This window comes from Dunckerocampus dactyliophorus, chromosome 12 (genome assembly GCF_027744805.1).
Source record: "Dunckerocampus dactyliophorus isolate RoL2022-P2 chromosome 12, RoL_Ddac_1.1, whole genome shotgun sequence".
In the NCBI taxonomy this organism is placed as follows: Eukaryota; Metazoa; Chordata; class Actinopteri; order Syngnathiformes; family Syngnathidae; genus Dunckerocampus; species Dunckerocampus dactyliophorus.
This window is the reverse complement of record NC_072830.1, coordinates 30,226,989-30,251,923: the sequence shown is the minus strand read 5'-3', so window position 1 is coordinate 30,251,923 and position 24,935 is coordinate 30,226,989. Positions and strand designations below refer to the sequence as shown.

The 24,935-nt window shown below is 44.6% G+C and overlaps 1 protein-coding gene across 6 annotated transcripts in view; it reads left to right on the top strand.

The window, feature by feature from the left end:
* The window catches only part of stard13b (StAR-related lipid transfer (START) domain containing 13b), a 77,579-nt gene that overhangs the window by 29,508 nt on the left and 23,136 nt on the right, over positions 1-24,935 (top strand). The window contains exon 1 of one of the 6 annotated variants that reach the window (XM_054793836.1): positions 9,518-9,867. The exons of 4 other annotated variants lie outside the window; for them this stretch is intronic. In XM_054793836.1, the coding sequence (XP_054649811.1) occupies positions 9,744-9,867 (124 nt within the window). In that variant the 5' untranslated portion in view covers positions 9,518-9,743. Of the gene's footprint in view, positions 1-9,517; positions 9,868-16,186; positions 16,548-24,935 lie in introns of those variants that run through there. One more of the 6 variants, XM_054793835.1, reaches the window with a different exon arrangement.

Below are 24,935 nucleotides of genomic sequence, written 5' to 3'. Positions count from 1 at the left end.
TCGATTGGCCCTTGAAGGCAAACAAAGGTGATGGACAGATTTCTGCCTGCTTTGAGGACACATTAGAAAAACAACAGAACGATCCAAGGGTCTGTTGTAACGTGACTTATGATTGGTCCTTGGTACCTTGCTGACCCTCCTTACATCATTCTGTACCAGTCTGGACGTGAACCAATCACTCGTCTTTCCTTATAAGCTCCATCACGTTTTGTGTTCCACTTGAGCTCTTTTTGCTCTTCTCTAGAACACACACAGACACAGACACAGACACACACACGCACACGCACACAGACACACACATGCACACGCACGCACACGCGCGCGCACACACACACACACACAGACACGCACATCGTCCAAGCCAAGAACATTTCCGCAGAGTTACTTTCGATACACTTAATCACAATGGATCTTTTGCTGGCTTCCCAAATTTCACACATGAAACCGCAAAAATTCCAGATGTCACAAAGAACCAAAAGTCCTCCTTTGCTTCCTCAGGTGTCACAGCTTTTTCCACCTGTGCCCGTGTCTTACAGTTTTTTCCAATTGCTAAAACACAATTTTGCAAACTAGGCTGGTTTTATCAAAATACTTAGCACAATTCACAAAACCACACACCTGAACTGCAAAATCCCTCATATATCCTGCAAAATGAAGCACTGCAACCAAAAGTACATGTAGCTTCATCAAAATCAAACTTTTGTACCAAGTTGCACACACGTCATTCATATTACAAAACGCATGTCTAATCAACTACACACTGTTGGGCATAATGAAAAGCACTCTCATCTTTAGTATGCTTTGCCATAATACCAAAATAGTTCAAACTGTAGAGCAGTCTTCAGATTGTTCACATGCACAGAAATATTTGCAGATACACACGCTGTTGAAACATGTACTTTTATTTTTCACCAACAAGTCAGTGCAACATATGCACCGCAGATATGTTTACAAATATACAAACAAACAAATATATGCTCACCAAACAGTAAACTGAAAAAGAAAATTTGCAGAAAAAATGTGCAGAAACAATATATATTAAAAAAATATATTAAAAAAAGAGGCAAGAAAAATGAGGCAGCATCTTGCCGCACAGCTGGGTGTGGCCACAACGCCTCGTCCACATCACAGGCAATACCTTCCCTTGCCAGACATGGAGGTCAAGAAGCGCCTTGAGTGCCGTATCCACCCCTGAATGTCACCCACACCAATCTCATCACATGCCTCTTCCATAGCCTGAACAACACGCATGCACACAAAGAGCTGCCAGGCGTATTCCTTTCAGTGCCGTGCCCAAAAGAACCCACTTGTTGTCTTTTCCTCGTGCTTGCTTCCTGACTCAAGTGCTAACAAATAAGCATTGAGGTGTTGGGCCAGGTGGCACATACATTGGCCAATTAGCTCATGTACTGTCATTTGAAATGGCTAACATGTGACTTTATGTCATATTGTAGTGTCTTATGCAGAGAAGCGTGTTCAGTGCATTTAAAAAGTGAATTGCAAAATGTGTAAGCAGAACATGTGTTTAGAGTTTTGGAGACTTGAGAAGAGCTTTTGCTCTCTGTGTCACTTTAAATAATTGTGCTACGCATGTCGTTTTAGTGTTTTAGCAATTGGAAAAAAACGTAAAAGAGAGACTATCTCGGGGCTTCAGACCTGATTGAACACTTTGGCTCGGCAATCAAAGAGCAATAGCAGAGCAGACTTCCTACACCTTCCACGTGACCCGCCTTTCCAAGTCCAAAGCCCAGCAGGATCAGCTTGGTCCACACAATACCTGCAGTGTATTAACGCCTTATCACCGCTGATGACTTCAACCGAATCGCTAGGATAGCTTAGAGCCCAGATGGGGACATTCCAGTGTCGATGTTTACAGTCCAACTATGGCGTGTTTTAATGTGAAGAGTCTTGCTTTCATGTATTTAAAAGAAAATACTTACTTTTAATGTGGCGAGCCAGCTATGTGGTGAACTACATTTATGTTTTTGTGTCCCACTTTGAGGCGAGGATAGATGGAGGGCACTTTACTCATGCTTACTATTATGAAGCAAAAGGCATTTGTTAAAATGTGTTTTATTTGCATATAGTATTAGTGTGATTCAGCTTCCTGTTGGTTTGTGTTAACTTAGCCTCAGTTGGCGTCCACTTCCTGTTCTTGTGTGTCCACTTCCTGTTACTTTGTGTCAACTCTCTGATGTACTCACAGGGGATTGAATCGATCACAGCTGAACTGTTCAAGTTGTTTCATAAGACGTTTCGTCTCGGGCTTCATTGGTTCATACTCAAAGACTAGATAGGACAAAATGCTGTGGGATCCAAAGTATTTATGCTCTAAGGTAGAAGCAACCCCTCAACCAACAAGGGTTTCCCTCGTTTGTGGTGCAAAACCACAGTTATTAAGATACAGTGACGTGAGACCGCTGGCAGCCAACGGCAGTCATTTGGGTCGAATCACCCGCCATTTCTATTAACTTCCTCTTCTTATCTGGCAATTTCCTGTCAGTTTGTAACAACTTCCTGTTAATTTGTCTGAACTTTGTTAGTTTGTGTCAACTTCATGTTGGGATGTACCAACTTTCTGATTGGTTGGTTCAACTTTCTGTTAGTTTGCATGAACATCCTGTTTGGTTGAAGCAACTTCCTGCCAGGTTGTTCTCTCCTGCATTTTTTGGGCAGTCCGCCATTAGTTAGTTTTGACTTCCCGTCAGTGTTACTGCCTGTTTGGTTGTGCAAACCTCCTGTTTGTGTTTGTCGACATCCTTTTAGTGTGTCAACTTCCTGTTTGTTTTCATCACGTTTTCATTATATTGCTTGATCAACTTCCTGTTTGTGTATGTCATCTTCCTGTTATTTTGTGGCAGTCTTTTATTAGTTTGTATTAACTTCCGGTTAGTGTTGTCTACTTCCTGTTTTGTGTGTGTCAACATCCTGTTAGCGTGTCAACTTCCTGTTAGTTTTTGTCACTTTTTCATACTATTGCTTGATCAACTTCCTGTCTGAGTATGTTAACTTCCAGTTATTTTGCGACAACCTTTCATTAGTTTGTTTTAACTTCCTGTTAGTGTTATCTACAGTACTTCCTGTTACCGTGTCAGCTTCAGTGAGTTGGCTTCTATTTCTTATTACTTTGTGTAAAATTACTGTTTATGTCCATTTTCTGCTAACTTTTGTCACTTCAAATGTGTTATTTGGTACCATATAGTACAACGTTAGACATGAAGTGATTAAAAACTGACCCGATTGAGTATTCCTCAATACACTCCTTTGGTTTCATATTTTTCTGGGAAAATGGTAGAGCAAAGTGAGCGATTGAGGGTGAAGTGTAACCCTGTACGCCCTGGATGCTTTAACACAAACCAGGTGCTGGAGGTTGGTGTAAAAAATGTTTTCCCAGGCAATTTTGTGGCCGATGCGGGCCGAACCGATTGGGAGTTGACAGCATTACATGCTTTGTCATTCAGCAAGACAACAGCCACGTACGCTTGTCACGCCTGTTTTTCATTCTTGCCCGGGCCTCTTTATACGCACGCTCTCACCTCTGCAGCTCTTTCACGCTTGGTTAAACACAAGTGTGACGTTTTTTCTTGCTTGGTAAAAGGTCACAAACTAGTGCAAAGGCAAGATTCTCTGTGGTTTTTTAGTCTTGTAAAAGTTTGGGAGTTCATTTCTGTGAAAATAATGGAAAAACAAGCAAGAAGCCATGACAAGTCATGACGGAAGGTCCTCAAGAAAACAAGATTAGGGACTACTTTAATGGATGGGGACCCCAGTCAGCTCCCCCACCTCCTCCAAAAGCCATAATCTAAACCCAGATATGCACCACATGTGTGGCTCCTCTGAAAAATGAACTCGACTTGGGAATATATGGTCAGGAAATTTATAGCACATGCCTGGGACGAGCCCTCAGGGGCAGGGGGGGAGGCGGTGATGGGGGATGTATATGCTCCACGCTCCCTGAGCCTTGTTTCCATTAGGCTGTGAAGAGCACTCTCCCAGACCATTCAGTGGGGGCTGGCGTAAGCCCTGATGGCCACCAGCGTGACCCAAGCATGGACGAGAAATCACTTTCCTCAAAGCTGGGATTTTCCCACATGGGTCGTGTCAGCCAAACTGGGGGTGGGGGTTGGTTTGGTGGGAATTTAAGATAGCCACCCGGCGCGCAACTCCATAGAATCTCGAGACAAACGTGCTTTTTGGTGTTCTTACTTAAGTGAGCCAAAACAAACAGAGAGGACGCGTCGGCATGGGGGGGAAACATTCCCAGGCCTGATGGATGTTTCCTCTTCTGTCGTCGACAAGCTGCCAAGAGTGCTGGTGTGGCCACAATGAGGCGGCCTGTGACAATGCCGTAGTCTGAGGCTTGTGTCGGCTCAGGGAGAGTGTTTACCTCGCTGGTGATTCACGTTAAGAGAGGTCACGACGTGGCCGCACTTCCTCTCAAGGCTCCATCACTCCATCACCTGATTGTGCGTCTCGACCTGCTTTGTCATTGATGGATGTCTTTTTCTTTTGTTCACCAGCAAATGCTCCAAAAAATGGAAATGATCTGGTCAGCTGTTCAGCAGGCAATGTTTCAGTTACCCAAAGCGCTCTTATTTTGAAGGCCAGAAGTGTTTTGTGTGGATTGAGAAGGTTGCTCGACTGTTGCGAACAGAGACGTAAATAAACTTGCCTCGCTGGAGCTCCCGTCCTTTTTTTTTTTACACCAGCCATCCTGAAACCCTGGGTGACATTGGCACGACACAGACGTCGTTTATCGTTGGACTTCCCTGGTTCTGATGTTTTAGCCACTTCTTTGTTGGTGTTCGTGGCTGTTTCTTCCAGGCGAAGCGAGTATCGAAACTAGGAATCCGAGTAAAAACACTTGAACTATCCCGGGAGAATCACAATGTCACTCCCGGTTCCCATCGTTGCTCGAGACTCGCTGCCCCACCCGAATGGAGTGTGATGGACGGGAGGGTTACTGCGTCTGCTCCGGACTTCTAAGATTGCACACGGTGTTCCGGAACACTGATTACTTCCATTTCCTCACGGGAAGAGTGGATTCATCTGTTCCAGGTTCCAACTGTTCCCATCAGTTGTACAGTACAGGCAAAGAAACCATGCAAGTGTAAAAAGAAGTTAACTACAGTTAAAACATCTTAACCATGATGACGAAGGACATGTGTGGGAAAGTGGCTCCTTTTTTGGTGTACATTCTGCTCTTCTTTTATTGTTGCGGTCAGCTTAGCCATATTGCCACTTCCCTTTGTCACGCTAAGTCCATTGGAACCGGTTCTACCGTTCGTGTTAGTCATTTATTGGATTTGTCACATTCTGTGGTGGCTCCAGAAAAAACACACGTTTGGAATGCCTACAGGTCCAGTCAAATGTTTTGACACACCTTCTCATTCAGAAGCTTGGTGAAGAGTCCCCAAACGTTTTGACCAAAGCCACTTGAGAGATTTTGCCATAGAAGTGATGGAATTCTAGTTTAGTCTTTCGAGCATGTGCCTGTAGTAAGCTGACTCGGCCTGATGCCGACCCTTCCTGAAAAGTCAGAATAGGATCAAATGGAAACAGGTTCTCCTGACAAGTGTTGGGGTCTTGTTCTGTGCCCTCCCTCTGTCTCTCCCCGGTGCACTTTTAGCCTGAGGTCTGGACAAACGGCACTTAAAATAGCAACATGCTGATCACCGGTGGACGCATTCCTGCCTTTCACTCACGCTGAACACCCCCACCCCCCCAAAAAAGACAAAAAAGCATACAGGCCACAACATTAGGCACTCTAATGATGTCCAGCATAAACATGATAACGCTAAGCTTTGACTGATGTGGTTCTTATTTCCTCCGCCAAAGAGTTTCTTTTTTTTCAAAATAACTTGAAAAGTTCTGAACGGACTTTTCAGGAATTGTCAAAAATGGGATATGGAAGAACTGATTAAATTTTGGGGGTGATCCAGGTCACCGTCTGGATCCAGGATTCTTTACCATCGCGATATAGGACCACATAACTTTACAAAAACATGGTCAGAGCACTTGGACAAAAAATACAGGACGCCTTTATATATATAAGAATATCTAAGACTGATCCTGATGATGGAGTAATTCCACATACTATGATGGGGGGACCTTTGCAATTTTCATCATAGGAAGACAACAAATGAAGCTATAAACATGCAACAAACACCATTACTTAGCCAAGACCAGGGGGGGCCATTACATCGATGGCGAGCTACCGGTAGATCGCCAAGGTAGTTTGGGTCGATGTCGTAAACGTCGCTTTGTAGTTGTCATATGACGTCAGTCAGCTGACATTAAGCTCCCCTCCTGATTGGCGCTCGCTCCCCGCAGCGTTTCAAGCTAACGCGAAGATGTAACTTTCATCTTTATGATTGTGATGATGGATGAAATAACTCTGTTCTAAGATGTCTGTATCTATAACTAAAGTTATCTGTTCACTTGTAGCGGCTAGCTACGTAGAAAAAAAGTGTATTGTTGACTGGCTTTGCTTGGCGTCATGAACTCTACTACAGAAATCAGTGTTTTCTACACGTTGGCTTCTTAAACTATTATTTCATGATGACATTAAAAATGTGCCCATTGGGCAAGACATAGCTGACTTTATTAGCAAGCTAAGGATGCAGAACACAGTGGGACTCACACAGTGTTATTAATAACACGACAAGACACGCGCCATATTGCATGCAAAGCAAAAAATGCATGAAAACCGAGGCAAAAGTTTAGCGGAAACTTTCGATGTTAACTGAAAAACACACTAACCGGGGCAACTGGAATTTGATTTCTGAACTTGGCAACAAGGCAAAATATTCCAGACACCTGAAAGTATAGGGCGCAGTGCATTTTTACACCACTGCAAAGTACAAAACAAGAATAAGACAATGGAACGCCATATTTGGGTTTCTTTCACCGTCCTTATGCTAGCAGACACCAGTCACCACTTCCATTTTTTAATTGGAAGAGGAAAAAATGAGAAAAATGATTTTTTTCTCTTTGCATTGTTTATCTACCCATGAGAAGGCGATACTTCCTAGTTCAGGGAGAATGACCTAAGATGCTGGCAAAAGGCTAGCAAAGATGGTTTGGAAGTGAACGTTTTAAACACAGGACAACCACGTTTGTGATGTGTTGTGACGAATGTCTTTGGGCTCATTGTCACGTTGGAAACCTCCCCCACAGCCCAGTTTGCCAAGGGAGGGGATCATGCTCTGCTTCACATTGTGGCAGTACATGTTGGATTTCATTTTACTACCCGCACGGATCTCCGCTTTCAATGAACACTGACGCCATTTTATTTCTTCTGCACGAACGAAACCTGTGGTGAAGCAGGTTAGCTTGCCGCACAGGTTACCAGGGCCACGTATCCTTCCAAGAAGCTAACTAGCTTTGTAGTAGTGGCGGATCCTTAAATTTATCCTTCTTTGTAGTACAGGTCTCACCTTTTACCACCAAGCTCCCACCTTCCCCCTCAAGTTTTCTCCCCTGCCAAGATATGCTGTCATGCAAACGCATGCTGAAATGTAAGCAGGTGGACATTCTTTTGTGAGACCATGTTGTCATTTTTCCCAGCTCGTGTCTTTCAGTCCACGTAGTCGATGCAATCGAGTCTTCCACTGTTGGCTGTGTCCATATTGTCCAAACGACCCGCCCCCCTCCAGAGTGTCGAATGAAAATGAAGTAATAGTAGCCCAGCGTCAAGCAGAGAGGTGACACTGAGGTCGGCGTAATATTTATCATTTCACACACTGCCAACCTTGAGCTGCTCTTGTTGTGTTTGTGCAGGAATCAGATGTCTTATAACAGTAACCCCAGCCCGCCACCGACACGTACGCGCGTCTGATACCGTATTGCAACGTATCGCGGGTCACGCTGTGTGCCTTCGTGGGCCTCACAACAAGCGGTGAGAATTCCTCAAATAATTCCTGCATCGATGGTCATTTTTGTATTTGTTTGTAGTTTTAATCGCCGCTGCAGGGGTGTTCTTTTCGGGTGCATGTTGTGACAACAGAACTAAATGGCGCTGAAAGTGAAGCCACATTCCTCCTAAAGTGTTGACCTACTCTCGTCTACCTGGGGAGAACCCGGAGAACTTGGCTTGATGATGAAGCTTTAGAATAACACATGACAGCATCCCACGGTGACACACGCCACTTAACTGTCCTAGTAGTAGTTAAGGTGTGGGCGCGGGCCTGCAGGGACGTAAAACAACAGAAATAAGATTATTTGTTTGAGCTTGGTAAGTGTGACCTATCGTGGATATCACCCATGGTTATATTTATAGTCAATCATTGCACAAACAATTCTTCCTTTTCAGACCATAGTTTGTAGTTCATGGTTTCAAGAAACTGCAATCAGTGCAGCCCAGGTCAGCAGGTCAGGTTTTCCCACAGGAAAGAATAGAAAATAGAAATAATTGGTTCCAGGGTCAAACTGTGGCCATCACAAAGCACATTTCGGTCATGCAAGTGTAAAAATAAGCTGCCCACCGTTAATAGTAACGGGTTAAAACAATAAAATGCTCTTGCAACAAATGACAACACACAGGGTGACACTGGACACAAGTAATGGAATACTTTTATGTATAGTTCTAAAAATGGTGTTGAATTCAAAATGATTCAATTGGAAGGGTGTTTTTTCTTTTTTGCACCCAGTGATATGTTCAGGTGCTCTCCGGTCCTGCTGGTTGTGGAGGGCACCCCGCATATTCGCAAGTCAACATTTGCAACCCCGCAAATACATTTTGAAATGGATTTTTATTTTTTATTCTGTGTCTCTGAAAATAGCCAGTTTTTTTTGGCAGAAAACAGATCTCACTTCACTCCGAGTCAGTAACGATGTATCAACACGTTTGTTTTTAATGAAGTGACATCAGTGCAAGATGGCAGTGCCATGCGCACGTATTCATCTGCATGCACACGCGGTGCAGTGGGTAGGTTACGTAGTGCGTCACGTGTGTGTTGACGTGTTGTGTTGTTTGGATGCATCTGACTATTTCCTGTACGACTCAAGCATGCCACAACAGCTGCAAGTCATGTTGCCAGATGGAGCTTTGATGCTCAAGGTTTAAAAAATAAACAAATGGGAAACTCCCGGTGGGCCAGATTAAGATGCTCGGCGGGCCTGATGTGGCCCGCGGGCCGCAGTTTGCTTAAGTTATACAGCTACAGCAGTTTTGTATTGTTGTACATGTGAGTCTGCATTTTCGGGAGGCATTCATTGAACGATATCTTTATTATTAAGCAGTGGTGTAGCAGCTGTACTGCATCATCCTGAAAGCTCTTCCTAATATTTTGGGGACCCCTTTTAGTTTCATAGGAGGTACAATGGGATGGGTGAAGTGCACCGCTGGCGTATTTTAATCCGCTCTGCTATTGTTGTTCTTTTTTTATTTGGCCGCTCAGATGAACGTTCACTTGAGAGTGTACACATTTCCGACAGTCAGTGAACGTCTCACGGCAGTGTAGCTCTCACCGCGCGTGGATCTCCTCACACACACACACACACACACACACACACACACATACACACACATCTGGTGTGAAGTGTGGAAGTCTTTTGCATCATTTTGTTACCTTTTCGTCCATCTTTTTGTTTTACTTGAAGGAATACAAATTTGTTTTATTTGGGGACGTGCGCCTCTGGACGGGAAACTATTTAAAAGTTTAACCGGGAAAAAGAGGAGGATTCTCCGTATCAGCGTGACAGTAAGAGACCGAGGGGATTGGGGATTATGTCCGAGTGCAATGACATCTAGAAGGAAGTCAGCCACGCTGAAGCTGCGGAGGTCCTTCAGCGAGCAGCTGCGGAGCTCCACGTCCAAAGCTTGGGACTTACTGTGGAGGAATGTCCGGGAGCGTAGGTTGGCAGGTCAGTGGCCCCGGGAAAGGCGACTCTTACCCCGGCTTTACTCACCCAGCAGCGCGCTGGTGTGCTGTTGAGGGTTGGAAAAAAAGACATTCCCATGGATGTGTTTAATTTGAATTGTGTGCATGAGTCATACAGTAGATTCATAAATGACAGTAGTTAGCTGCAAGATCAAGACGGTATGGTTCACACTTTATTGCATTACCTGATGATAAATAGCAAAATGTTCTGTTTCGTTTGAATTGCACAGACATTTCAAGCATTTTGCACTCGCGTAGTTAACTTGGGGGGGAGAAGAGTTTCACCACAGCTTGCGTGTGTTTAGAAATCAAAGCGGGCCTAAAGTGGCCACACGGTGGCGCCAGTAGGTCGTCTTTGCAAGTCAGAAGATCCAATGGTCTGTTGTTTTGTTGAAATGCAGTACATGCAAACATTAGTCGTGTTAATTTTGCACATCTTGCATACAATATACACCACAAATGCAAACGTTTGGGGCACGTGGCCTATGGACTTTCTATTACAAGCTGAAGTGTGTCTGTGGGATGTCCACTACCAGATGAGGGTTTACACATTTTTGACATGAAAGAGGTTCTGCAGCTACAAGAGCCAATTTCTGGGCTGACCCGTGAGGAGAGCTGTGATGGCAATGCTGTGTTTGGATGTCAGGGCTGTTCTACCAAACTGAACACAAAGATGGGCTTCTTCCTTCACAAGAATTCTTGTTCTGTGCAGCACGCCAGCTCCCCAAATGGTTCATCAGCTCTTAAATGAAATCACAAGCAATATGTTTGTGCCGGTCGAAGATCGTCCACATGCCTGCAGTGGTCTACTGCCTTTGAGGAGCTTTTGCAAAACTGCAAGTCAAAGATGATTTTATTTTTTTAAATACAGTACCCAAAAACGCAAGTCAAAGATCCTCTACATGCACCTGTCCTGTAGAGGATCTTTGACTAGCGCTTTGCTGTATTTAAAGGGATAGTTGGGGTGCTTTGGTAAGAAATTGTATGACAACCCCATCAGCAGTGTAGCCCATCAACAGCCACTTACCCCCCCACTTGGTCTCTTAAATCCAGTTCTGGTCATATTTCTGTGAGGAAGAACGTGGTTCCAGGTAGTCGCTGGGGTTATGCAAGTAAGGAGTTTGGCTTCTCAATGCAATGTGCCTTCAAAATTGCGTCACAAAAATGCCTTCCCAAAAAAAATCAAACTTCAAAAAACTCTCTGCGTTAAATGCGTCTGTGTAGGCTCTCAGTCGTACAGGAGTTGTCCATTGAGGGAAAGGCTTCTTGAGACGTCATCTGTACTTCTGTGAAGAAGGTGTCGGACGTTTCGCTCCTCATCCGAAGAGCTTCGTCAGCGAACTAATAAGTGCTGGTAGCCTAGGCCTTAAATACAGTAAGAGTGGGCGGAATTGGTGTGCCAACACCCTCCTCCTATTGGTTCCTTACACTAAGCCTGGGCGGAGTTGTGGTCTAATCCTCTCCTCCCATTAGCACCTCCGAACAAAGGGAAGTGTAGCTCCCTGTAGTTGGGTATGAACGACTCTGATACTGGCTCGTTAGCATCTATTGTTCTGGCTCGGCCCTGGCTCCACCTCATTTGCAAGACTAAGAGCTGTGGGTTTTGGTCTCAGGCATTTTTGTGACACAAATGTATTACTCTTTTCAACTCATATTGTTTTGAGACGCCAAACTCCGTACTTAATTAATTGTCCCCAGCAACAAAGCAGAACTACACTCAAACCTGTTTTAGCGGTCACCTTTATAGAACGGCCTCCTGCCTATATGCCACTGAAAAATCCCCCGCAGAAAATTTACGTGTTGTAGACCCTGTGTATAGCAGTCACCTGTCTAATGCGGCCAGCGGCCACCCATTTTGTCTCCCTTGGTCAATATCTGACTGCATATAGCGGCCAAATTACCGACTCAAGCAGAAGCTTCATGTACGAAAAAGTTTTGTTTTTAATCAATGAAGCCGTCGTGTGTAGACTTTAATTACTGAGTCGTAGCTCAGTCACAATCATTCACAAGATCCACACAAACTGTCAGTTGTTCCACATAAAAAAGCCGTCTTCTTTGGAGCTTGTTGCAGACAGTGACACCGTTTATTTCCTGGTGTGAGACAATGTGCACACAAGAACTCATTAAAAAGGTCAAGGATGAAATGGTCATATTAAAGTCATGGTTTGACAAGAATAGATTATCTCTGAATTTAAGTAAAACTAAAATAATGCTATTTGGTAATAGTAGAAAGGACACGTACGACCAAATACAAATTAATGGAACGGATATTGAAAAAGCGGAAGAATATAAATTCCTTGGGGTTATAATAGATGAAAAAATGAGTTGGAAATCTCATATTAAATATATACAGCAAAAGGTGGCGAGAAATATCTCTATATTGAATAAAGCAAAATATGTTCTTGATCAAAAATCACTCCACACTCTGTACTGTTCCTTAGTATTAGCATATCTAACGTATTGTGTGGAGATATGGGAAAATAATTACAAAAGCAATCTTCACTCACTCACTGTACTGCAAAAAAGATCTGTGAGGATAATTCATAATACCAAGTATAGAGAACATACAAACCCTTTATTTTTAAAATCACAGATATTAAAATTCGCAGATTTAGTACACTTTCAAACCGCTAGAATAATGTATAAAGTTAATAATAACTCGTTACCCAAAAATCTAATTAAGTATTTCTCAATCAGAGAGGAGAAATATGATCTTAGAGGAAAATTAAACCTAAAACATTTATATGCGAGAACTACGCTGAAAACCCATAGCATTTCCGTGTGTGGAATCAAATTATGGAATGGATTGAGTAAGGAACTCAAACAAAGTACAGAGATGAGCAAATTCAAAAAACAATACAAGCAGTTGATGTTTGCTAAATACAAGGCAGAAGAGTCCTGATTGTTCTGTCAGGTTTGTTATTTTATTTTATTTTTTTTATTTTTTTATTTTTTATTTATTTTGTTTTTATTTAATTAATTTTTATTTTTTATTTATTTATTTTTTATTTTTATTTTTTCTTATAATTTTCTTTGTTGTGTTTAAAAAAAAAAAGAAAAAGCTTTGTTCTTATTTATTTATTTATTTAGTATTGTCATCATTATTATCATTATTATGAATGTTCTTTCTTTTTTTGGGGGGAGGGCTATCTCACCGTTATCTATTATGTGTTATCCTGACTATCACTGAAAACATGACATGGAATGCAGGAAGTGAACAACATGTACTGTACTAGATGTAGATTGGAAGGGGGTAGGATTAAATAAGCTTTGCTTCTTCCTACTCCTTTTGGACATGTGGAACTGTCAAAGAATGATTCATGAGATGTATTCCATTGGAACCTTCATGTTCAAATAAACTAAACCAAACCAAACCAAATGTGCACTGGTCAATACTGTAATGCCGCTTGTTGTGGGGAAGGAGAGACTCACGTCGCCGATGCACTTTAATCGCTTTATGCGGTTTATTAACCTAGTACTGTAGTTCTTTACAACTTTTATCCGCAGTCCCACAGTGCCCTCTACTGGTCAACATGTAACAGTATAATTATATGTATCTGCAAACACAACAAGCTTCTAATCACAGACATGTTAATATGTGCGCGCACAAATTCAAAATGGCCGCCAACCCGTCTATAACGGCCACCTGCCTATAGCGGCCACTTTTGCCGTTTCCCTTTAGTGGCTGCTATAGACAGGTTTGAGTGTACCTTCTTCATCGCAGAAATATGACCAGAACTGGATTTAAGAGACCAAGTGGGGGGTAAGTGGCTGTTGATGGGCTACACAGCTGAGTCAGAGACATATACACATTAAATATTTGTACAAATACATTCCATATCATAGATTAGCTGAAAGTCAAGTCACATTTCCCTTTGCTGAAACATTAACTGGCCTCATACACCACAAGCCAATCATGTGAGAGTACTAGCCACATACTCATACTCATCAGCGCAGGTAAGGTAGAAACATCGGATGGGCTCCAGCTTAGCCACGAGCCTAGTGAGCATAGAAGCGGCGTAGAAGATGGGTGGGAGGATGTGTGGTTCATTCTGTTCACGGCCGCGAGGGTGCACCAGTCTTGTATTCGTCTCTTTTAGTGTGACGACAACATTTGTCAGCGTTGATTTTTGAAGGAATGTTGCACCGTTCTGATGGTGCACGTGGTCTGCATTGTCTGTGTGGTGATTTGTGAAATAAGTTTGTCATGACTGGAAGCACCTGCCATGAGTAATTCCCTGTCGCGGTGGTGTCTTAGCGTTGAGACGCACACACGGGGGCGTGCTGGAACACGTTTTATTTGGTGCGCTGTGCTGTGCTTGACACTAAGCGCTTCCCCCAAATGGACGCGTATCTCTCTCCATGCTCAACAATGCTGTCCTAAATGTTTACTACGTCACCGCCATAGCTGCTCATGGCCACCAGGGGGCCGTGCTTGCACCGATTTCTATGATTTGTTGTGACGTACGTCAGCTCACCAGCACAATTCCTGCGTGTCATTTCTAGTTGGCGATGAGCTCTGCGGTTGATTCTGTAACGCGATCTGCACAACACGCCATTGGAATGTGTCCGTCTAGACGTCTAGCAAGGAAGTAAACACTGGGGTGGAGATCGGGGGGGTTGGGATTACGTCCCATGCGTGCCAATGTGCTGCCAATCATTTTTAGCATCCTTGTTGGAATAAGACAGGTGTTTGTGTGTTAAACTCAACAGAAGGAAAGCCACCAGCACCCGATGAAATCATTCCCGTGACGCCATCACCTGCCGCTTAAAAAAGACACCACCTGAGGGTGTGTGTGTGTTTGGGAGGGGGCGTAATCCCGTGAGACGTTTATGAAAACCCCTGAAGTGTGCTGCTGAATTGTGCTCTTTGTCAACTTAAGCTGGAGTGGATTTGTCGGGGGGGGGGGGTTGCTGGGTGAACAGACAGGGGCAGTGTTTAACTTGGTGGCTGGCCCGCCGGGTGCTTGCTCACGTGCACTGGATGGCGCCGCGCTGCTACTACTACTACTACGACACACAGGGCCTGTGTGCACAGTGAGACAAAAAAGCACCGTCATCGCTGGAAACCCAGGCCGGCATCCTTGGCGGTGCTGGGCGGGTCCCGTCATGGTGGGGAGGTGGACTTTAACTCTTGTAAAGCCGAAACACATATGCAGTAGTTACACTGTATTTACTGTGAGTTGGATGTACAGTACATACTACGGCAGCCTGTTCCATTCGCAGTGCTTTTAGGGTACTTTCTTCCTTTGTAGTTTTCAAAGGTTTCACTGAAACACGACAGCCTTGATGAAGGAGCACAACAGCACATCAGTGATGTGATCTGCCTTGTTGTTGTTGTTGTGATGTACACGCTTGACACGTGTGACTACACCTTTCAAATTCAGTCATTAGCGCAGTCTTAATAGCTTCACGCTCACACTCACATAGCACAATCAGGGTTGCGCAACAGTTACATACAACTGGTGGAAAAGTGCACAATGGAGCCATTGCTCCCACTCACACAAGCTTAACTCTCACTTCTGCACGAGTTTAACTTTCACTTTGCTTCTGGGCTCCTGGTCATACATTGCTCTTATTGTTGCCACAATATGACAACCTTTGTGATCATTAAGTACGGCTCTCATAATAATGTGAAGAACATGAAGAACAAGTAACACAAAGGAATAGCCTTTATAAGTGTGTGTTTGTATGCGTGCGTTCTTCCGGCTTCCTCAAAGTTTTCTTTGATGCTGATATTTGAAAATGCTGCTAAAAAGCTGTTGGCCACTGAAGCCATCCAGCTTGTGACATGATTCTGTCATTTAGATTTGAGTGACATTTGAAATACCACCTACACAGTAGAAGAGGGAGTCTAATCAGTAGAATACATCTTGGAAAAAAGAACTACTCTATTTGAACCACTTCTGCTTTTGGTGGATCCTGCATTGGAGAGGATGTGTCGCTGACCTGTGTGACTCTCCTGCTAGAATTCATGTGCCATCCAAGGTGTTGATGATTTGAGGAGACCTGCTGAGAGGCCTTCCTGTGCCTGCAAGCAGGGGGGGTTGTGTGTGTGTGTGTGTGTGTGTGTGTGTGTGTGTGTGTGTGTGTGTGTACAAATTAGCATTCTCCAACCAGCAAAACAACTTGGCCCACTCTGTCACTTCCTCTTTAAATTCTCTGCACGCCCGGCAACATTGGACGGGTTGTTGTGGAGCAGGGCGGGTCCTACATAAATACAAATAAAAAGCAACAAAGACTATTTTTATAAGCATTCCGCTGGTATTTATATTTCCCTCCAGTGGAGGGGGAAGATGACAGGCCTTCACACAAGGTGGGCAGTACTCCCATTCCCTCCACCCTATTGGCCCTTTTGTGGTCATGTGTAGCCACCCCTCCCCGCCCCTCCGGGCCATCCCCCCTCGACTAAGTTGGAGCTTTTCTGCACTTGTGTGTGAAGTTTTTGAAGAGTGGGCACCAGGCACTAAGTGGCTTGCTGTGGTGGAGCCGAAGCGGACATGTTTCGGGAGTTCCTGGAGTCCACGAGCAGAGAGTGTCTAGGCAGCATGACCCCGGAGAGCCGGGACATCTACCTGAGAATGGACCACCAGCGCAGGCGCTCCGGCTACAGGCTGGGCCGAATCATTGCCAGGCAGCAACTCCTCAAGAGGATCGCCGGAGGTAGGAGGAGAAAGGCACAGACGGTTTGGGGAATGCTGGAGAGCACGGGAATGTTGTGTTCCTTTTCCATACCAGCTGATTGCCTTTTGTCAAAGGTCGCCTCCAGTCTGGCACGCTCTCTTGCATGTGGACGTGCACACAAACTTGACCTTCAGCCAGCAGGGTGTTGTTGCGGGTGCAGTAAATCATTCCTATCGACTGACAATAGAGAAAGCGATAATGAGGCGGGATCGGCTGCGTCGACACCGGCGAGGCATAAACGGTGACACCAGTGCTTCTAACCTGCTTACTTACGTCGTTTTGTGTTTCCCCGGGGGGTGCATGGAGGCCTCAGAAAGGGGGCGAGGCTCTCGTAATCGTAATAGTGAGAGGCTTTAGCCTCTTCCGCAGTGGGATTCTGCAAGATAACCACAACAGTAGACCCGGGCCCTCTGAACCTTGACGCTTCTCTCTGCAAGTCGACGATGACGTAATCCGTGACAATTCCAGTCACAGCGACAGTAGATACTAATAACTGCGGTCTTGTTGCGAGAGCCACCTGCCAGGCCTTTGGAGATAAACTTACCAATCAAATAGCCTTATCGTTGTCAATTGAAAGAGCTCAGCATTTGCTGTGGCTCGTAGCTCCACCGTGGCCGCTGCTTCCTCAAACTACAGCTTCGGCCGAGTGCCAAACAGGACGTGCGCACGTTAATTGCCTGTCAAAAAAATATTGTGCCGTTAAAGGAAACTTTGGTGAACACTTTAATAACGCCTTAACTTTGACAGGCCTAATGGAGGCAGATGCAAGGTGTGTCAGAAACGACAAACCAGAAGTTTTCTCCTTTTGACCCCCGGAGTCTAACGTACTTTCCCGGCCTTCTCCGCCACGCCTTCATAAACTCCTGAAGGGAATCTTCCACGATCCTCCGCAGATCCATCATCATCTTCACATTGTCCACGTTCTTCTCTACCAGGAACCGCTGGACGCTCAGGACAATGTGAGCAGGCGTATTGTCATGGTGAAAAACATCAACTGTCGTCGTCTTCATTGTACACATGCAAATGAATGAAGCAAGGATTCAAAGGATTGAGTTCAAAGGATTTTGAAACGCTTCCTTTGTCTTTCTGAGTTGGTAGCTGGTGTAAAAAAATTGGAGAACCACCGGCTCGTAGCTCATCCAGCAACGTTCTTCCAGTCATGCTGACCAGCTTTCATGAGGCAGATGAGTAACGTCGATCATGACTGTGTTTTGGGATCATATGATGTCGATGCTTTCATGTTAGGAGAAATGCTGGCATCCCATGTAGTCAGGCGAGTGCCGTCAGGTGACCTGCTGTGCCTTTTTTTCAGATAACAGATGTCAGATAACAGATTGAAGGGGGAACCCTCCATGGGCGTTTTGAAGTGGTTTCTCATGTAGCAGCTCACCTTGCAAGCCTCTTCAACAAAGTCAGGACATTCACGCTATTAGCCACAGCACACAAATTCCCACGTTTTTTCTCCCTGAACAAAAAATGCCTTTGATCTAAAGAGTTCTAGCTGCTTCCACATTTCTCAACCCATTCAGACCGTTGCAAAGTCAAAATTCTCAACTCCATCCATCCATCCATTTTCTATACCGCTTCTCCTCATTAGGGTCGCGGGGGTATGCTGGAGCCTATCCCAGCTGACTTCATTCTCAACTCATTTGGGACATTTATCCCTCCCCGTACATTGCGCTATCATGCTAGGTGTTAGCATGCTAACTTATAAAATAAATGTTGGATAATATTTATGATATGGGGGGAACTACGGTGCTTGGTGGACGTCTGCGCGCTCCTAGTGCTTTTCTAGTTTCTTAATGTATCAATAATATGCATTGTGTTGTGCTATTTCATCTGTTTGAACCTATTTTGGTATATACTCAAACGTAAGCTGCTTACAAATAAGGCTTGTGAAAGTGCTGTTAAGGCATGCAATTACGTTAAAAATGAACAGAGGCGCACAGAAAACAGGCTGTTATTTTTAGTGAATGAGTGATTTACTTAGCCTGCATAATATCTACCTGTTGTAACTATTATGGAGATAAAGTGTGGGGCACATACTGTATGCAGGGCTTTATGCTGCACTTATGCAATTTTCTGTACTGAGAAACACATTCTTACACATTTTTTTTGCTTCTGTGGATTTTTTCGCCTCACGTGAATCATATCTTGCATGATGGAATGCCAGCGATAAGAGGAAGCACGTATTTCAAGAGATAGACCGCATAGATGTCCATGAGTGGAAGCCGCTCCTGCATTCCAGCCGGCTGTTGGTGTAGCAGGTTGAAAGTGCGTGCCGGCGGTGGTGACGGCGGCGGGCGCTTGTTTTGTTTCACCCCAAATTCCAGGCAGCGAAGCCCGTGATGTCTGAGTCACGTTTACAACATTCGACGGCCCTTTCTTTGGTGACGATACGTTGACAGGGTGACTTTGCTCCTTGAAGCTTCTCCGCCTCACAGGCTTGACAGCTGTAACGTGAGGCGGGGCGCTGCAGGCGCTTTGCTCAAAGGTGCTTCAGTGGGACGCTTGTGCAAGCAAAGGGAATGTTTTGACTGAGGAGAAATGCATCTCATTTCCTGGAAATATTCTTCTGTTCTGAGAACGTATTGGCTACTTTCAGGCTCTGAAAGGGGGCCCTGTATTTTTATATGCCCGCCTTGAGGCCGGCCTGCCGTGGAAGACTAAGATGTTTCCACACGCTCGCCTTGCTGCAGAATGACATCATGAGCGGAGACAATTGACATAAGCTTTAAGGGCCAGCAAAGTCATTTCAGAAGATTCTTTTGGTGCTTTGCAGGAGTGTAGGTTTTGGTCAAATGTAATATTACATACGTGTATATATATACTGTATGTATACTGTATATACTGTAATCATGTGATGCAGCTCTTCTATCGGCTCAAATGGTTGTCGCCTTTTTGTTTTGGACTTTTAAAGATGGTTTATATTTCAAATAAAACAAAAGGATGAGCATTGTTATTGATTTTAAATTCTATACTGTATTTAAAAGTTGCATTATTGTATTGATGATGAAATCATCATGTAATAATGTTTTATTCTGTATGGATTTCATTCTATTTCTATTATTGCTTTTCTTTTTGTTGGAATATGCCATAAACAATGTTGACAAGTCTTTGTAGAAAGGCTGCAAATCCAGGTAAAGGTGCACATTCTTTGTTCTTTTCTTTTGCTGTTATAGTGTGCTTGCATTGGGGCACAACTGGGGCACATCTGGGGCAGTGTCGCACCAGATGGGTCTTGCTGTACCTACAAGTTGGCAGCCACTCTTTAATGCCCACTACTGCCACCCTCAGGACTGGCGTGGAACTATATTGCCCAATCAAATCATCCAGATTGATATTTTCTTCCTTGGTGGAGGTTTACTCTCAGTCTTGTGAAGAGGGAACCAACAGCTTGGATCTCAGTTTGGTCTTTGAAACGCTCTCATCGCCCTCAAGACCCAAAGAGAACCATGTGCTGGCATGGGACGCAAATACATCATATATACGTACATACTACATAGATACTGTACATACAAATACTATACGTACATACTACATAGATACTGTACATACAAATACTATACATACAAATACTATACATTCAAATACTGTACATACAAATACTATACACACAAATACTGTACATACAAATACTGTACATACAAATACTATACATACAAATACTATACATACAAATACTGTATGTCCTCATTGGGAGTGACTCTGCTTCATCTTTTATTCATGATTGGGCTTCACAGCTTCTTGTTGTCATGCAGATTTTGTTTGCTGCCTTCAGAGGGCAGTAAATACTGACTGGGAGCGAGGGGGGGGGGTGGAAGAAGCAATTTTGACAATGTGATTAGCTGTCTGTTTACATCCGCCAATAGAGTCCCCCCCACTTCAAATACATGAACTACTGTTTTGTGCCTCAGGCTATAAATTTGAATCCATCGAGGGGAGGTGAGGCACAGCGACCTTTGCGACGCTCTCCCTCTCTCCCTCTCTCCCCTCTCTCTCTCTCCCTCTGCGTGCGTGCGTGTGTGTGTGCGCCATCAGCATGAATTTCCACACTCGAGGCTAATTGTCTTGAAGACACTAGAGCACATGTGTCAAACTGGTGCCCTGGAGGGCCGAGACGCTGCAGGTTTTCTCTCCAACCAGTTTCTTCAGCAGGTGATTTAATTGATGAGCTCCTTCCCTCAAACTGAAGGTGTTGATCATTAAAATCACCTGCTTTAGTGACTGGCTGGAAAGACAACCTGCAGTGTCTCGGCCCACCATGGCACCAGTTTGACACCCCTGCACTAGCGCCTACGAATTTTTAGCCGTTGGTTGCCAGATCGGTGCATTAAACAGTCACTCTGTACTGTACACACTCAACGGGCCAGTTCATTAGGTACACATGCACAACCCCCCACATGCATACGTTACGTATAAAAAGTGCTGACTTTAGTCTTGTTGTGCAACAGTGACTTCTTCCTGATGCCCCCACAGCCCGTTGATGAGCACTAAACTCCCCCTCACCTGCTTTGCTATTGAAGGAAACTGGCGGCACCGTGTGTACACACCCAGCACTTCAGCTGTGTCAAGAAAAGTAGGCTTTGCTACACATCTTAAAATAAAGTCTGTGATTCTGCCAACTGCCTGTCAGGTGTAGATGTTGGAGATGTAAGTTTGATCATTTCGGGGGGGTTTTCAGCAAATATGTTAAAGGCAAGTACCCCTTTCACCGGCATGATGTCGCTGTCCCATCCTTGATGATACGTTGCTGTATGTGATATATGACGTGTGTGTGGCAGAGTTACATCATCAGTAGCGTAAAACTAGCCTTCTTGCTGGACAAATGCAGAGTTACAGCGTATATGTCAACTGGACAAAGTTCACATGGAGACACGCACTGTGCCGGGGACGCAGCTCATTGGCATTAAAGCTACAGACGGCTTACTCAAGGCGTTCATGTGAGTTGATTCCCGGGTTTGGCCTGGAGGTGGCAGCCTGCATTCACTTTACTGTTGATTGAGTGCAGCTGGGTTTATCCTCAGTGAGCTGGGATAATCATTGACTTTTACAAATGCTGTAACAGGAACAGAGGGTCACACATTAACAAGCCCCCATGTCAAAAAAAACAAATAAACTCTTTTGGGGTCTTGTGCATTTTGCGGATTAGGAATGTGACCTCCATCCTTTTGGACCAAATTCAAGGGCATCTGCTTGGTTGTCTGAAGTGACCTTTTAGACAGACCGTATTTACACAAACACCCAAATAGTGTTATCGTATGCATGCATGGCATCGCCTTGTTCCATGTTGTCTCTTCTGGCACGTGAGGACTGTGAAGCACTTGGGTGCCTCCCTGTGGTAGCGGTGCACTTTTCAAGCAAGCGTTGATCAGACCACCGACGCCTCCCTGTTGCCTCCCATTGATCACCACACGTGACAAATGGTGCGGCATTTTTGTCATCTGGTGGCAGAGAGCTGATAAAACAGAACGACGCCTCGGTCCCGTGACGGCCAGCACGCATGCGATGCTCCTCGGGGGCAGTCTTGTGCTCGTTAATTAGTACCAGCATCCAGAGGGATGGCTTTTATGGCGGAGTTCCTGAGAGGGCTTTCTCACGGTGGGGGCCCTTGTTCTGACGTCGCCCCCTCCCTGCTCTCGCCTTTGACTCTGTGAGACCAATCCCAAAAGCAGGAGGCAACCCCACGCTGTCCTCTGTGGGATGGAATGTGTTCCATACGATAAAAGAGTTGGATGTGCTGCTGTCTTGGTTTGTACAGCCTATCAAAGGCAGGCACATTATTCAAGGTGGGGAAACACGATGACCTGGCAATGCCTTCTTTACAGTCAAGAAGACATGTCTGGACATTAGGAGAGGACGGGGCAGACATTCAATAGCACTCACCAAGTATTTCTATTTACGAACAGAATTATGCTTGTGTCGTTTTAAAATGGTGGCCAGCAGGCCTGCAAGCTCATCGCAAAATGTTGAGTTCATGTTTGAATTTTAACAATGCTTTGAAGCGCATGAGAAAATCAAAAGGAAAGCAGAACTGTCTTTGACCACGGTCGTCCCTCGTTTATCGCCATAGGTGAAGTGCCGCGAAGCAGGATTCAATATTAATAAACTGAATATTTTTTGTAGTTGCAGCATAGAAAAAAGTAGTTTAGATAGGATTTTTAACAGACATGAAATACCACGATACTCCACTACACTCCTATTATTCTTGGGTTACACCACATTGTGCAGGCTACGGGATCACTGCAGAGACAAAAGAGACGGTTGCCGATAGAATAGCAAGCTACCAAGCTTGAGTTAGCCTCCCCAATTGACTTATTCCAAATCTAAGACGGTGTTTCAAACGGCGTGGGGAAGAAGGATAAAGTAAGAAGCCAAAAACCTACCACATCCACACAGATTGGGAGGTGAACTGATTCCGTGGAGTTTCGAAAGGTAATGTGATGTAATGCAATGTCTTATAGCAACAGAACCAATGTTGTAATAGAAGTAAGGGGTCAAAGTCAGATAAAGTTGCTGGATGCTGACCACCGCTGATCAAATGCAAGTCCTGCCTGGGAGTGTCCCGATACACCTTTTTCCATATTGCAGTTGTGAATATCAGCCAATACCAATATTGATCCGATATCAGCAAAAATCGTACATACTTTTATGACTTATTTTGTAAGGTGGAATGTTAGAAAAGGCTCTGTGAAGTGATATGAGGTTAGTCGTATTCAACTTCCCTGGTTCTGAAGTCCAAACATGTCTTTTTTGGACTTCAACCAAAAAAGCACTGCCACGCGGCCGACATCACTGCCACTCACTTGCACACACTCGACATGCCGGGGTGGCGTCTGGAATTGACTGCTTGCATCAGAGTGCCAATATCGGAGATTTTAGATGCCGGCTGATATCATGCGATTTTTGCTCATTTCCACCCAGTCGTTCATTTCCATGAACGACTCTGCAGTCAACTGATGAAAGACGTTAATTGGAGCATTCATGCTAGGTTTCCATTATTATGTGACAGTTTTTTGGGCAGCAGTAGCTTCATTCGGAAGGTGCTTGGTGTTTTTGTATGATTGTTGAAGAATGTTAGGGCAGAGAGTTTATGTGTCAGCGGAGACCGAGACGCTGCAGGTTTCCTCTCCAGTCAGCTTCTTCTTTAATTGATGAGCTCCTTCCGCCAAATTGAAGGAGGTGTTGATTGTTAAAATACGCCTGCTTTAGTGACCGGCTGGAAGGAAAACCTGCACTGGCACGGGTTCGACACCCCCGGTTTAGAGTACAATATCGCAGTTCCGCTGCAACAGAAATCAAACCTGGCAAAGCATTCGTGCAACTTTTTAAGAAGCATTTTAACTGGAATAATGCGTTTGTCTCCTGCTGTAAACACGTCATGGGGCGTAGTACACCCCCACCCCCCAACGCTGAGAGCTTTACAATAGACAATGACATACAGGGAGCATATGATCAGACACAGTGAGCCACTGTCCAGCCTCTGCTGTAAGTCCTCCACCTACACTCAAGTTATGTATTCATCTGTGGACAGAAGACAATAGCGAAACATTTGGCAGCAAAGAGCTTCACGATCCCAGTGGACGTTTTGATCACTAAAGAAAGCAAATCTTCCAATGATTGTCTAAACACTTCATCCTGCGTGGGAGCAGAGCTGCCGTCCAGTCTTGGAAGTACACAGCTCGTGTATCACGCCAGAGCCCACAAGGAGAAGTGCTAGTGTTCTGTGGACAAGTCCCTGTCTTTCCAGTAAAGGACACTTGTTTTGTTGTACCTATCTGTCAAAGTGTCATGTAGACTAAAAGGGGGGGAAGAGGGAAAACACCTGAGTCATCTTGACATTTAACTCCGTTTTTGCAGCGTGCCAAAGCCGATCCTGCTGAGTAATCAAGTTGTGGTTCAGCTTCAACTTCAGCTGATCACCTCATGAACAAGGCTTTTTTCTCCAAAGCTTTTTGAGTCTTTTCTTTGCAAACTGCATTTTAGGTCACTGATGTTTGGAAAAATGGTTGCAAATTTGGCAGCCAGTGTGTCAGTGGGAGGACTCCAGGCGTCCTGCAGCTCGGCATCAAATCCTTCCACCGGAGATTCTAATTGTACAACTTTGAGTGTTCTCTGAAATCGCTTTGCACTGTGGGATATTTTTGAGATAGGATGATAGTCTTTGCATTCATATTTGTGATTCGGCACCGTGTCAGCTTGCGACTGGTATTCCAGACAGGAGGGAGAGAGTTATTCCCCCTAAAAGATGAAAGGAGCCTCTCTCTGGGTGTCCTTCAGGAGGTTGAAGGAGGGTGTTACCACAGCTGTGCTGCTCTTGTTTCAATTCAATACACGACCCTAACAGAAAAACAGCGCTCCGATGAC